We start from the raw sequence: 14,345 nt of genomic DNA, 5'->3' as shown, positions 1-14,345 counted from the left end.
ATACTTGAGATAACTGCAATATTCTGTTTAATACTGCTGTGCAATATACTCTGTTTTCAGTTTAAAATTCCCTATTTATTGATATTTATTCATACTTCTATTACTGCTGTGCAATATGCTCCGTCTCATTATAATCTTAATAAGCTACACTTAACAGTTCACACACTATTACTTTATACTGTATTATTATCAACCGGTAAACCCACTTTGTACTTCACACTTATTTTAATTTTTATACTTATACTCACTTGGTACTTAATTTATTTTCTGACCTGTATTATAATGTATTATATTTATTTTGCTTAGTATTTCTATTCCTGTGTGCACTGACTGACAATGAGCTGCTGTAACTACAGAGTTTCCCCTCGGGGATCAATAAAGTATTTCTGATTCTAAATCAGCATAACCAGTCTAACCAGTACCTGTGGATGTAGTGCTGCTGGTGGATGGAGTGGATGGCGAGCACCATCTCAGCGACGTAGAACTTGGACATGTCTTCTGGAAGACGATCCTCAAACTTACTGAGCAGAGTCAGCAGGTCCCCGCCCACATAGTAATCCATCACCAGGTACTGCAGAACAACACAGGTACATATGTGAATACTATCCTAGCAGTAGCAGCAGCAGTAGTAGCAGCAGCAGTAGTAGCAGCAGCAGCAGCAGCAGTAGTAGCAGCAGCAGTAGTAGTAGCAGTAGTAGCAGCAGTAGTAGCAGCAGCAGCAGCAATAGCAGCAGTAGTAGCAGTAGTAGCAGCAGTAGCTGTAGTAGCAGTAGCAGTAATAGCAGCAGTAGCAGCAGTAGCAGTAGCAGCAGCAGTAGTAGCAGCAGTAGCAGTAGCAGCAGTAGCAGGCAGCAGCAGTGGTAGCAGTAGTAGTAGTAGTAGCAGCAGCAGTAGTAGCGGTGTGGTGCGGCAGTGGCAGTGGCAGCCCAGCAGTAGCAGCAGTAGCAGTAGCGTAGCAGCAGTGCGGTGCAGCGGCAGTGGCAGTAGCAGTAGTGGCAGCAGTAGGTGGTAGTAGCAGTGGTAGCGGTGGCAGCGGTGGCAGTGGTGGCAGTGCAGTAGTAGCGGTAGTAGCAGGTAGCAGTGGTAGTGTAGGTAGCGGCAGTAGCGGCGGTGGCAGTGTAGCGGTAGCAGCCAGTAGTAGCAGTAGTGGCAGCAGTGGCGGCAGTGGTGGTAGCAGCGGTAGTAGCAAGTGGCGGTGGTGGCAGTAGCAGGCGTGGTGGTGGCGGTGGCAGTAGCGGTGGTAGTGGCGGTAGCAGTGGTGGCGGCAGTAGCAGTGGTAGCAGTAGCGGTGGTAGCAGTAGCGGTGGTAGCAGTGGCAGCAGTAGCAGCAGTAGCAGTGAGCAGTAGCAGCAGTAGCAGCAGTAGCAGCAGTGTAGCAGTAGTAGCAGCAGCAGTGGCAGCAGTAGTAGCAGCAGTGGCAGCGGTGGCAGTGGCAGCAGTGGTGGCAGTGGCGGCAGTGGCAGTGGCAGTGGTAGTGCAGTGGTGGTGGCGGCAGTGTAGTAGCAGTGGTGGCAGCAGTGGCAGCGGTGGTGGCAGTGGCGGCGGTGGTGCGGTGGCAGCAGCAGTGGCGCAGTGGCGGTAGCAGCAGCGGTAAGGTGGTGTAGCGGCGGTGGTAGCGTAGCGTAGCAGTAGCAGCGGTGCAGTGGCAGTAGCAGCAGTAGCGGCAGCAGCAGTAGTAGCGTGGTAGCGCAGTGGCAGTAGTAGCGGCGCAGCGGTGGCGGTAGCAGGCGGCAGCAGTAAGCGGTGGCAGTGGCGGTAGTGGTGCAGTGGCAGCAGCGGTGCAGGTGGTGGCGGTGGCAGTGGTAGGCGGCGTGGCAGCAGTAGTGGTGCAGTGTGCGGTAGCAGTGGCAGCGGTGGCAGTGGTGGTAGCGGTGCTAGCAGCAGTGGTAGCAGCGGTAGTAGCAGTAGCGTGGCAGTGGTGGCAGCGTAGTAGCGGTAGCAGTGGTGGCAGCAGTGGCAGTAGCAGCGGTGCAGCAGCAGTAGTAGCAGCAGTAGCAGTAGTAGCAGTGCTTGCAGCAGTAGCAGCAGTAGCAGCAGTAGCGGTAGTAGCAGTGGCAGCAGCAGCGGTAGCAGCAGTGGCGCAGGTAGCAGTAGTAGTGGTGGTGCAGCAGTGGCAGTAGTGGCGGTGGTGGCAGTGCAGCAGTGGTAGCGGTGCGGTGTAGCAGCCGGTGGTGGCAGCGGTGGCAGCAGTGGTGCGGTGGCAGTGGTGCCAGTGGTAGCAGTGGCAGTGGCAGTGGCGGTAGCGGCGGTGGCAGCAGTGAGCAGCGGTGGCAGCAGTGGTGGCAGTGGCAGTAGCAGCAGTGGCAGCAGCAGTAGTAGCAGTAGCAGCCAGTGGTAGCAGTAGCGGCGGTGGTAGCAGTGGTGGCAGCAGCAGTGTAGTGTGGTGGCAGTGGCGGTGGTGGCAGCAGTAGCAGCAGGTAGTAGCGGTGGTAGCAGTAATGTGGCGGTGGCCGCAGTAGTGCGGTAGCGGTAGCAGCAGTGCAGCAGCAGTAGTAGCAGTAGTAGCAGGCAGCAGCGGTAGCAGCAGCAGTAGTGGTAGCAGCAGCAGCAGTAGTAGCAGTAGCAGCAGTAGCAGTAGCAGCGGTGTGGCGTAGTAGCAGTAGTAGCGCTGCCAGCAGCAGTAGTAGGCAGTAGCAGTGGTGGCAGCAGTAGTGTAGCGGTGCAGTGAGCGGTGGCAGCAGCAGTGGCAGCAGCAGCAGTAGCAGTGCGGTGGTAGCAGCGGTAGCGTGGCAGCGGTAGCGGTGGTGCAGCAGTGGTGGCAGTAACGCTGCGCAGCAGCCAGCAGTAGCAGCGGTGCGGTGGCAGTGGCGGTGGTAGCGGCGGTGCAGCAGTGTGGCAGGTGGCAGTGGTAGCGCAGTGGCAGTGGTAGCAGGTAGTAGCAGCAGTGCAGCAGTAGTAGCAGCAGTGTTCAGTGGTAGCGGTAGCGCTGCAGCAGTAGTAGCGTAGTGCCAGTGGTGCAGCGGTGTGGCAGCAGTGGTAGCGGTAGCAGTGGCGGTAGCGGTGGTGGCGGTAGTGGCAGCGGTGGCGGTGGTGGCGGTGGTGGCGGTGGCAGGCAGCAGTGGCAGCCAGCGGCGGTGCGGTGGCGGTGGCAGTGGTAGCGCAGTGGCCAGCAGTGGCAGCAGCAGTAGCAGCAGCAGTGGTAGCAGCAGCAGTAGCAGCAGTGCAGCAGTGGCAGCAGCAGCAGCAGTAGCAGTAGCGGCAGCAGCAGTAGTGGTGGCAGTAGCAGCAGCAGCAGCAGTAGTAGCGCAGCAGCGGTGGCTGCTAGCAGTAGCAGGTGCTGCGGTGGCGGCGGTGCAGCAGCCGGTGGTGGCGGTGGTAGCGGTGGCAGCAGCTGGCAGCGGTAGCAGCAGTAGCGGTGGCAGCAGCAGGCAGCAGCAGTGTAGCAGCAGTGGCAGTAGCAGCAGCGGTGCAGCAGCGGTGCAGCAGTAGCGGTGCGGTGCAGCGATGCTGGTTGCAGTGTGGCAGCAGCAGCAGTAGCAGTAGTGGCAGCGGTGCGAGTAGTAGCAGCAGCAGCAGTAGCAGCAGCGTTAGCAGCAGGTGCAGTAGCAGCAGCAGCAGTAGCAGTAGCAGTGGTGCCGCAGTGCAGCAGTGGCAGTAGCAGTGGTAGCAGCAGTGCAGGCAGCAGCAGGTGGTGGCGGCAGTGGCAGGCGGTGGTGGCAGCAGTGCAGCGGTGGTGGTGGTGGCGGTGGCAGCGGTAGCTGCGGTGGCAGTGGCAGCAGCGGTGGCAGCTGGTGGCAGCAGCAGCTGTAGCAGCAGTAGTAGCGGTAGCAGCAGCAGTGGTAGCAGCTGGCAGCAGTAGCAGCGGTAGCAGGTGGCAGCAGCGGCAGCAGTGTAGCAGCGGTGGCGGTAGCAGTAGCAGTAGCGCAGCAGCAGTAGCAGCAGTAGCAGTAGCAGCAGTAGTGCAGTAGCAGTGGCAGCAGCAGTAGCAGCGGTGGTAGCGCGTAGCAGCAGGTAGCCGTGTGGCAGCCGGTGGCGGTAGCAGCGGTGGTAGCAGCAGTGGTGGCAGTGGTAGCGGTGCAGTGGCAGCGGTGGTGGCAGCGGTGGCAGCGGTGGCAGCAGCAGCAGCAGCAGTGGTGGCAGCAGTAGCGGCAGTGGCAGCGGTAGCGGCGGCAGCGGTGGCAGCGGTGGCAGCAGCGGTGGCAGCAGTGGTGCCGCAGTGGTAGCGGCGGTAGCAGTAGCAGCAGCAGTAGCAGCAGCAGTAGCAGCAGTAGCAGCAGCAGCAGCAGCAGTAGCAGCAGCAGCAGCAGCAGCAGCAGCAGCAGCAGTAGCAGCAGCAGCAGCAGCAGCAGCAGCAGCAGCAGCAGTAGCAGCAGCAGCAGCAGTAGCAGCAGTAGCAGCAGTAGCAGCAGCAGTAGCAGCAGTAGCAGTAGTAGCAGTACTGACCAGATAGTTGTCGTCCTGGAAGGCGTAGTGCAGAGTTGTGATCCACTGACTGTCTCCTTTCACCAGGACGTCACGTTCTTCTCTGAAACACGCCGTCTGTACAGACGACATGTTTATATGTTTTATACAACACGCTAACATCCAGAACATGTTAACATCAAGTCATGATCCACATTAGGCAGACCAGACCTGGAACAGATACTGGATTAAAGTTGGTACCAGGCACTTAAACTCACCTCAGCTCTCTTAAGCATCTCCCACTTATTGAGAATCTTCATGGCGTAAACTCTCTCTGTGTGCTTCATCTTCACCACGGCAACCTGAGAGAGAGAGGGGCGAGAGACATTAACACAGAGAGAGAGAGAGGGGCGAGAGACATTAACACTGAGAGAGAGAGAGAGGGGCGAGAGACATTAACACTGAGAGAGAGAGAGAGGGGCGAGAGACATTAACACTGAGAGAGAGAGAGGGGCGAGAGACATTAACACTGAGAGAGAGAGAGGAGGGGAGAGACATTAACACTGAGAGAGAGAGAGAGAGGGGCGAGAGACATTAACACTGAGAGAGAGAGAGAGGGGCGAGAGACATTAACACAGAGAGAGAGAGGAGGCGAGAGACATTAACACAGAGAGAGAGAGAGAGGAGGAGAGAGGGGGCGAGAGACATTAACACTGAGAGAGAGAGAGGGCGAGAGACATTAACAGAGAGAGAGAGAGAGAGGGAGAGAGAGAGACATTAACAGAGAGAGAGAGAGAGACATTAACACACAGAGAGAGAGAGACATTAACACATTAGAGAGAGAGAGAGAGCGAGAGACATTAACAGAGAGAGAGAGGCGAGAGACATTAACACAGAGAGAGAGAGAGAGGGGCGAGAGACATTAACACTGAGAGAGAGAGGCGAGAGACATTAACACTGAGAGAGAGAGAGAGGTGGGCGAGAGACATTAACACAGAGAGAGAGAGAGAGGGGCGAGAGACATTAACACTGAGAGAGAGAGAGAGGGGCGAGAGACATTAACACTGAGAGAGAGAGAGAGAGAGACAGAGACATTAACACTGAGAGAGAGAGAGAGGGGCGAGAGACATTAACACTGAGAGAGAGAGAGGGCGAGAGACATTAACACTGAGAGAGAGAGAGGGGCGAGAGACATTAACACTGAGAGAGAGAGAGAGAGGGGCGAGAGACATTAACACTGAGAGAGAGAGAGAGAGGGGAGAGACATTAACACTGAGAGAGAGAGAGGGGACATTAAGAGACATTAACAGAGAGAGAGAGAGAGGAGACGAGAGACATTAACAGAGAGAGAGAGAGAGAGGCGAGAGACATTAACACAGAGAGAGAGAGAGAGAGAGAGAGAGGGGCGAGAGACATTAACACAGAGAGAGAGAGAGAGAGAGGGGCGAGAGACATTAACACAGAGAGAGAGAGAGAGAGGCGCGAGAGACATTAACACAGAGAGAGAGAGAGAGAGCGAGAGACATTAACACTGAGAGAGAGAGAGAGAGAGGGCGAGAGACATTAACAGAGAGAGAGAGAGAGAGGGCGAGAGACATTAACAGAGAGAGAGAGAGAGAGAGGCGAGAGACATTAACACAGAGAGAGAGAGAGAGAGGCGAGAGACATTAACACAGAGAGAGAGAGAGAGAGGCGAGAGACATTAACAGAGAGAGAGAGAGAGAGGGGGGCGAGAGACATTAACACAGAGAGAGAGAGAGAGAGGGAGAGAGAGACATTAACACAGAGAGAGAGAGAGAGGCGAGAGACATTAACACAGAGAGAGAGAGAGAGGGAGAGAGAGGCGAGAGACATTAACACTGAGAGAGAGAGAGAGGGGAGGCGAGAGACATTAACACTGAGAGAGAGAGAGAGAGGGGCGAGAGACATTAACACTGAGAGAGAGAGAGAGAGGGGCGAGAGACATTAACACTGAGAGAGAGAGAGAGGGGCGAGAGACATTAACACTGAGAGAGAGAGAGAGGGGCGAGAGACATTAACACAGAGAGAGAGAGAGAGACATTAACACTGGAGAGAGAGAGAGACATTAACACTGAGAGAGAGAGAGAGGGGCGAGAGACATTAACACTGAGAGAGAGAGAGGGGCGAGAGACATTAACACTGAGAGAGAGAGAGAGGGGCGAGAGACATTAACAGAGAGAGAGAGAGAGAGGGGCGAGAGACATTAACACTGAGAGAGAGAGAGAGAGAGGGGCGAGAGACATTAACAGAGAGAGAGAGAGAGAGGGGCGAGAGACATTAACACAGAGAGAGAGAGAGAGAGGGGCGAGAGACATTAACACTGAGAGAGAGAGAGGGGCGAGAGACATTAACACAGAGAGAGAGAGAGAGGGGCGAGAGACATTAACACAGAGAGAGAGAGAGAGGCGAGAGAGACATTAACACTGAGAGAGAGAGAGGGGGCGAGAGACATTAACACAGAGAGAGAGAGAGAGAGGCGAGACATTAACAGAGAGAGAGAGAGAGGGGCGAGAGACATTAACACTGAGAGAGAGAGAGAGAGGCGAGAGACATTAACACTGAGAGAGAGAGAGAGAGAGAGAGAGACATTAACACAGAGAGAGAGAGAGAGGGGCGAGAGACATTAACACTGAGAGAGAGGGGCGAGAGACATTAACACAGAGAGAGAGAGAGGGGCGAGAGACATTAACACTGAGAGAGAGAGAGAGGGGCGAGAGACATTAACACTGAGAGAGAGAGAGAGGCGAGAGACATTAACACTGAGAGAGAGAGAGAGAGGAGGCGAGAGACATTAACACTGAGAGAGAGAGAGAGAGGGGCGAGAGACATTAACACTGAGAGAGAGAGAGAGAGGAGAGAGAGACATTAACACTGAGAGAGAGAGAGGGGGGCGAGAGACATTAACACTGAGAGAGAGAGAGAGAGAGGCGAGAGACATTAACACTGAGAGAGAGAGAGGGGGCGAGAGACATTAACACAGAGAGAGAGAGAGAGGGGCGAGACATTAACACTGAGAGAGAGAGAGAGGCGAGAGACATTAACACTGAGAGAGAGAGAGAGGGGCGAGAGACATAACACTGAGAGAGAGAGAGAGGCGAGAGACATTAACACTGAGAGAGAGAGAGGGGGCGAGAGACATTAACACAGAGAGAGAGAGAGAGGCGAGAGACATTAACAGAGAGAGAGAGAGAGAGAGACGAGAGACATTAACAGAGAGAGAGAGAGAGAGAGGGGCGAGAGACATTAACACTGAGAGAGAGAGAGAGAGGGAGAGACATTAACACAGAGAGAGAGAGAGGCGAGAGAGATTAGCGAGAGAGAGAGAGGCAGACAGAGAGAGAGAGAGGAGCGGCGAGAGACATTAACACAGAGAGAGAGAGAGAGAGAGGCGAGAGACATTAACAGAGAGAGAGAGAGAGAGAGGGGCGAGAGACATTAACACAGAGAGAGAGAGAGAGAGAGAGAGAGAGAGAGAGAGAGAGGGGCGAGAGACATTAACACAGAGAGAGAGAGAGAGAGAGAGAGAGACATTAACACAGAGAGAGAGAGAGAGGGGCGAGAGACATTAACACAGAGAGAGAGAGAGAGAGAGGGGCGAGAGACATTAACACAGAGAGAGAGAGAGAGGGGCGAGAGACATTAACACAGAGAGAGAGAGAGAGAGGGCGAGAGACATTAACACAGAGAGAGAGAGAGGGGCGAGAGACATTAACACAGAGAGAGAGAGAGACGAGCGAGAGACATTAACACTGAGAGAGAGAGAGGGCGAGAGACATTAACACAGAGAGAGAGAGAGAGAGGAGAGAGAGAGAGAGGGGCGAGAGACATTAACACAGAGAGAGAGAGAGAGGGGCGAGAGACATTAACACTGAGAGAGAGAGAGAGGGGCGAGAGACATTAACACTGAGAGAGAGAGAGAGGGGCGAGAGACATTAACACAGAGAGAGAGAGAGAGGGGCGAGAGACATTAACAGAGAGAGAGAGAGAGAGGGGCGAGAGACATTAACACTGAGAGAGAGAGAGAGAGGGGCGAGAGACATTAACAGAGAGAGAGAGAGAGAGGGCGAGAGACATTAACACTGAGAGAGAGAGAGAGGGCGAGAGACATTAACACTGAGAGAGAGAGAGGCGGCGAGAGACATTAACACAGAGAGAGAGAGAGAGAGGGGCGAGAGACATTAACACAGAGAGAGAGAGAGAGAGAGAGAGACAGAGAACAGAGAGAGAGAGAGAGAGAGGCGAGAGACATTAACACTGAGAGAGAGAGAGAGGCGAGAGACATTAACACTGAGAGAGAGAGAGGGGCGAGAGACATTAACACTGAGAGAGAGAGAGAGGGGCGAGAGACATTAACACTGAGAGAGAGAGAGAGGCGAGGGGCAGAGACATTAACACTGAGAGAGAGAGAGAGAGAGAGAGAGAGACATTAACACTGAGAGAGAGAGAGAGCGAGAGACATTAACACAGAGAGAGAGAGAGAGGGGCGAGAGACATTAACACTGAGAGAGAGAGAGGGGCGAGAGACATTAACACAGAGAGAGAGAGAGGGGCGAGAGACATTAACACTGAGAGAGAGAGAGGGGCGAGAGACATTAACACAGAGAGAGAGAGAGAGAGAGAGAGACATTAACACAGAGAGAGAGAGAACACAGAGAGAGAGAGAGAGAGGCATTAACAGAGACAGAGAGAGAGAGGGCGAGAGACATTAACACAGAGAGAGAGAGAGAGAGAGGGGCGAGAGACATTAACACAGAGAGAGAGAGAGAGAGAGAGAGAGAGAGAGACATTAACACTAGAGAGAGAGAGAGAGAGAGAGGCGAGAGACATTAACACTGAGAGAGAGAGAGAGAGAGAGACAGAGAGAGAGAGAGAGAGAGGCGAAGACATTAAGAGAGAGAGAGAGAGAGAGAGAGAGACATTAACACAGAGAGAGAGAGAGAGAGAGGAGGCGAGAACATTAACACAGAGAGAGAGAGAGGCGAGAGACATTAACACAGAGAGAGAGAGAGAGAGAGGGGCGAGAGACATTAACACAGAGAGAGAGAGAGAGAGAGAGAGAGAGAGAGAGAGACATTAACACAGAGAGAGAGAGAGAGAGGCGAGAGACATTAACACTGAGAGAGAGAGAGAGAGGGGCGAGAGACATTAACACTGAGAGAGAGAGAGAGAGAGAGACATTAACACAGAGAGAGAGAGAGAGAGAGAGGGCGAGAGACATTAACACAGAGAGAGAGAGAGAGAGAGGGGCGAGAGACATTAACACAGAGAGAGAGAGAGAGAGGGGCGAGAGACATTAACACAGAGAGAAAGAGAGAGAGAGGGGCGAGAGACATTAACACAGAGAAAGAGAGAGAGAGAGGGAGAGAGACATTAACACAGAGAAAGAGAGAGAGAGAGGGGCGAGAGACATTAACACTGAGAGAGAGGGGCGAGAGACATTAACACAGAGAGAAAGAGAGAGAGAGGGGCGAGAGACATTAACACAGAGAGAAGAGAGAGAGAGGGGCGAGAGACATTAACACAGAGAGAAAGAGAGAGAGAGGGGCGAGAGACATTAACACAGAGAGAAAGAGAGAGAGAGGGGCGAGAGACATTAACACAGAGAAAGAGAGAGAGAGAGGGGCGAGAGACATTAACACTGAGAGAGAGGGGCGAGAGACATTAACACTGAGAGAGAGAGAGAGAGGGGCGAGAGACATTAACACAGAGAGAGAGAGGGGCGAGAGACATTAACACTGGTCCTCAGGTTAACCTCACCTGAGCTGGTTTGAGTAACCTGTTAGACTCTTGGTTGTTTTGATATCAGATACCTGTCTGAACTCAGAGCCACACCTCACCTGTCTACCTGTAACCACACACACACACACACTCACAGCTGACTTACAGCAGATCTGATTGGTCCTGAGTGTGTTTATCTGAATGTTTACGATGTATCTGTGTGTTTGTGAGGACCAGGCTGAGTCTCAGACTGAGGACTGTCCTCACAAGTACAGTAACACAAAGCTCTGTGTGTGTTTATATCCTGAGGCAGCAGGCAGGTGTGTCTGACACACCTTTCCTCTGGTATGTGGACAATGTACACACACACACACACACACACACACACGTTTGTTTGACTAACCCTGTGGGGGGGACAGTTATTGTAACCTGAACCCTAAAACCAGGTCTTAAAGAGACTGCTTTTTGAGGGTTTTGACACAGGTCCCCCTGGGTTGTGCATTCAGTTCAAGTCCCCACCGGGATATAAGAACATGAACCACACACACAGTTGGTGAGTGTCTTGCTGGTGAAGAGGAAACGCCACAGAACATTTAAACCTAATAAACTTCATTACCCACAATCCCTTGGTGATGTCACTAAATCTAACTCGACGGAGTCGAACACATCAGTTTCAGTCTCAACTTCCAGGTGTTTCTATTAATTTTCTACTTTCTGACATCAGAACTGATCAACTGAAGTAAAGTCAATAAACTTATTAGTTATTCAAGTTTATTAAAGTATCTGTTGGAGCAGTTCTTTGTCTTTTTAGACTCATTCTGTCCTCTGGACCACTGATGTTGTCTCGTCCTGACCGCACCTGTGACCCGACTGTGACCGTAAACTTTCACTGCTATGCAGATGATACCCAATTATATCTATCAATTAAGCCAGAGGAAACCGATCAGTTAGCTATGCCTTAAGGACATAAAAACCTGGGTGACCTGCAATTTTCTGATGTTAAAGGTGCAATGTGTAAGAATTTAAGAGATTTTCAATTCTAAAATTACAAATGTTGCTGATGCCATTGCGGCCACTAAGGAGAAGGCTGTCTGATAAGAAAAGAGAAATGCCACGCTGGTAAGAACAGAAAGAGTGTAGTAAAGCTGAACGCAGGTGGCGAAAAACAAATCTCCAGGTTCATTATGACATCTGTAAAGAGACTTCGCATTTATAATTTAGACCGGAGAAATTCTTCTCTGACATCATCGCCAAAACCAATAATAAAGCACGTTCCTTGTTTGCTTCTGTCGCCGGGCTAACAAACCCTCCTGCTCAGTAGCCTCTGAACTTCTGTCCACCAGCAATGAATTTGCCTCCTTCATTGACAAAATTCAGAAAGGTAGACGGGCAGTCAGTGCCTCCATACCAGGTACAGGACACGTGTTGTCCCTGTGTCCATTTAAAGTCCGTTCAAACAGCATGACGCAATCTGATCCTATTAACCATAAAAACCTGCAGGACATTATACAACATCTGAAATCCTCCTGCGGCCTCGACATTCTGCCAGCAGGCTTTCTCAAAATGTTTCTAAGTGCTCGGCCTCAGATCTACAGACTGTCAACACGTCTCTTGTCTCAGGCGTCTTCCCACAGGCCCTGAAAACCAGTCATCACGCCGCGCTTAAAAACAACAATCTAGACGCGTCGCTAATGAACAAGTATAGGCCCAAATCAAACCTCCTGCTTTTCAACTGCTGAACCACTTCGTGGCATTAAACAGCTGTTTTGATGTCGTCCGGTCAGGTTTTCCAGCACACCACAGCACTGAGACCTGATCCCGTCCAGGTCTTCAGTGACTGATCCACTTAAACCGACAGACTTTAAAACTGAAGTCATTGATTTTGGAGCCGAGGAGGAACGATTATAAGTCAGCGCTCAGCTTCAGTCAGTAATGTTAAAAACCACAAACCAAGCCAGAAATCTTGGTGCAGTCCTGGACTCAGACCTGAACTTCAACAGCCGCATTAAGACCTAAACCTGGAGAAGCAGCATCCAGTTTTTATGCTCCACATATCTGGAACAAAACTTTGAAAACTGCAGGTCTGCTGCAACTCTCAGTTCTTTTAAATCAAAGCTGAAGACTTTTCTGTTTGCTGCTGCCTCTAAATCAAATACTGATTCATTTCTTACACTGCACTGTAACTCTTACTCTCCTGTTGTATCTTGTTTTTATTTCCTTTTTATCTCTTTAAGTATATTTAAATGTCTTTTTATATTTCCATATGTTGCTTTTGTGTTTAATATAAAGCACTTTGAACTGCATTGTTGAAATTTGCTATAAAAATAAACTTGCTTTGTAGAATGAGAAGAAATAACAGTTTTGACGGAGTCCTGGTCGGAGCCTCTGTAAATCACCTCAGTGCCGTGTTCCCCGTCGTCAAACTGGCCTCCGTTGGTCTCCGTCTGGCTGTGTGAGCCCGGTACCGTAACCCACTCGCCCGGCTGCGGTTCTGGTGCCCATTCCGCCGCCCGCCAGTATTCCCCACTGTGTCCCGCCCAGGGCCTGAAAACCTCCCGGCAGTCCAAACTAAACCCAACTCTCCCCAGGACCCTCTGGAGGAAGTGCGTTGCCACCGCAGGGACCAGGTCTAAATTAAGTTCTGGGGACATTATTTTAGCCCCCAAAAGGTCCCTGCTCGAGGGTAGCAGCAGGGACTTTCAGGGCGGGGCTTGCTGAACATTTCAGACCGGCGGAGCAGCGGCGGTTTGACCGTCTGGATCGACGCGTTGCCGGGTCGCAGGCCGGCCTTCTCCGGTGAAGCCGCGGTGGGAGGCGGCGGGTGACCAGTCGGTCGAAGGCGAATCACATACGGCCCACATGCTGCTTGTTAAATGCTGTAACGCTAACTACCCTAGCCAAAGGCTAACGTTAGCTACATGCTAACGCCAGCTGCTAACGTTAATGGTTTAGAATCGTGGCGTTTGTAAGACAAGCGTCGGCTGAACCGATCGTACAGAATGACATCTCGTTAATGGCGTCGCAGTGAGACGCGTTAGTGTTTTTCAGATGAAGCGTTGCGGTAAAGTGACGTGGCGGCTGCAGACCGGCGTGTTTCCTCCTGCGACGCCGGCAGCCCTCGCGTCTCCTGCTGAAGCACGCAAGCGCTGCGTTTCACGTTTATATTTCTGCAGATTAATAAACAGCTGTGGGACTGAATGTGTGAACAGCGGCTGTTCTTGTGTCTGAAGACAAGCGTACGCTGCTGTATGTGTAGAAAGCTCAGGGTTTCTAACAGGTGACAGTGCACAGGTAAAACAAGCAAAGGTCCTCGTGCTGAACTGCAGGTGATGAGTTTAATCAGTTAAAACAACAGTTGTGCAGCTGTGTGATGGTGTAAGATAATGGCGTACTCTGCCTGATCTTCCCGGGTCTTCAGACCGCCGTGGAAACGCAGACGACAGCGGGCTGAAGGACCTTTTAGTTCCTTGGAAAGTGGCTCCTGGGGATAAAAGTTCCTGGTACTTTGGGTGGAAACGCAGCTATATTGAATTTTTGAGCCCATACACGCCTGTGCAAAGCTACTCAGAAGGCTGCTTTCTCAAAGAAATAACTTTATTAAAGAATATATGTTAAATAATTTAACATATACACTGTCAACCAATTCTAGAAATGAACGCTGAGAAAACAAAGAATAAATAAAAGTAAAATAAACAGCTAAATAAACATCAGTACTTTATGTTCAGTATCAGTCAAATAGGAGAAAATGCCATGGGAAGACTGGCGTTTCACCACTGCTCTCTACTCAAACATGTTCTCTAACGTACTCTGTCGAGCTTTGTTCCCATTCTGAACCATCATTTCAAAGGACTGAACTCCACTCAGAAACTCTTTCTTCTTCTGAATCAAAACACGTCGTCTGTAGCAATACTTCACTGTTAGTGTAACGGTCGCTAACATTAACTCGTGGTTCGCCGCCGCCGAGTCGAGAGATAAACAACCGCCTCTGCTATAAACGTTCAACGTATCCGGTGAAAAAACGGCTCCTGACGTTATTTATTTACTTTCCAGCATCTCAGCAGCTCGGTAACAACGCAGCGTGAAGTCGACGCTCAGACTCAAACCGGCGTCTGCGGAGCTGCAGGATGAAGGGAGATCGAGACAGGAACTATAACACGGCCAAACGGACATGGACGCAAAAACAAAAGCCTGTTCAAACAAACAGCAGTCAGATTACAGGTTTTATCTGATTGGTCCCTCTGCTGTGTTTACAGACCTGTTGTGTC

The 14,345-nt window shown here is 51.5% G+C and overlaps 1 protein-coding gene across 1 annotated transcript in view; it reads right to left on the bottom strand.

The window, feature by feature from the left end:
• cdc42bpb (CDC42 binding protein kinase beta (DMPK-like)) overlaps window positions 1-14,345 on the bottom strand; it is a 59,532-nt gene that overhangs the window by 36,976 nt on the left and 8,211 nt on the right. The window contains 3 exon segments of the mRNA XM_044168269.1: window positions 423-571; window positions 4,384-4,479; window positions 4,620-4,703. Coding sequence (XP_044024204.1) covers window positions 423-571; window positions 4,384-4,479; window positions 4,620-4,703 — 329 coding nt within the window.

The sequence above is a fragment of the Siniperca chuatsi genome, linkage group LG16 (assembly GCF_020085105.1).
Source record: "Siniperca chuatsi isolate FFG_IHB_CAS linkage group LG16, ASM2008510v1, whole genome shotgun sequence".
Taxonomy (NCBI): Eukaryota; Metazoa; Chordata; class Actinopteri; order Centrarchiformes; family Sinipercidae; genus Siniperca; species Siniperca chuatsi.
Note: the sequence above shows the minus strand (reverse complement) of the source record. Positions and strands in the feature narration are given on the sequence as shown.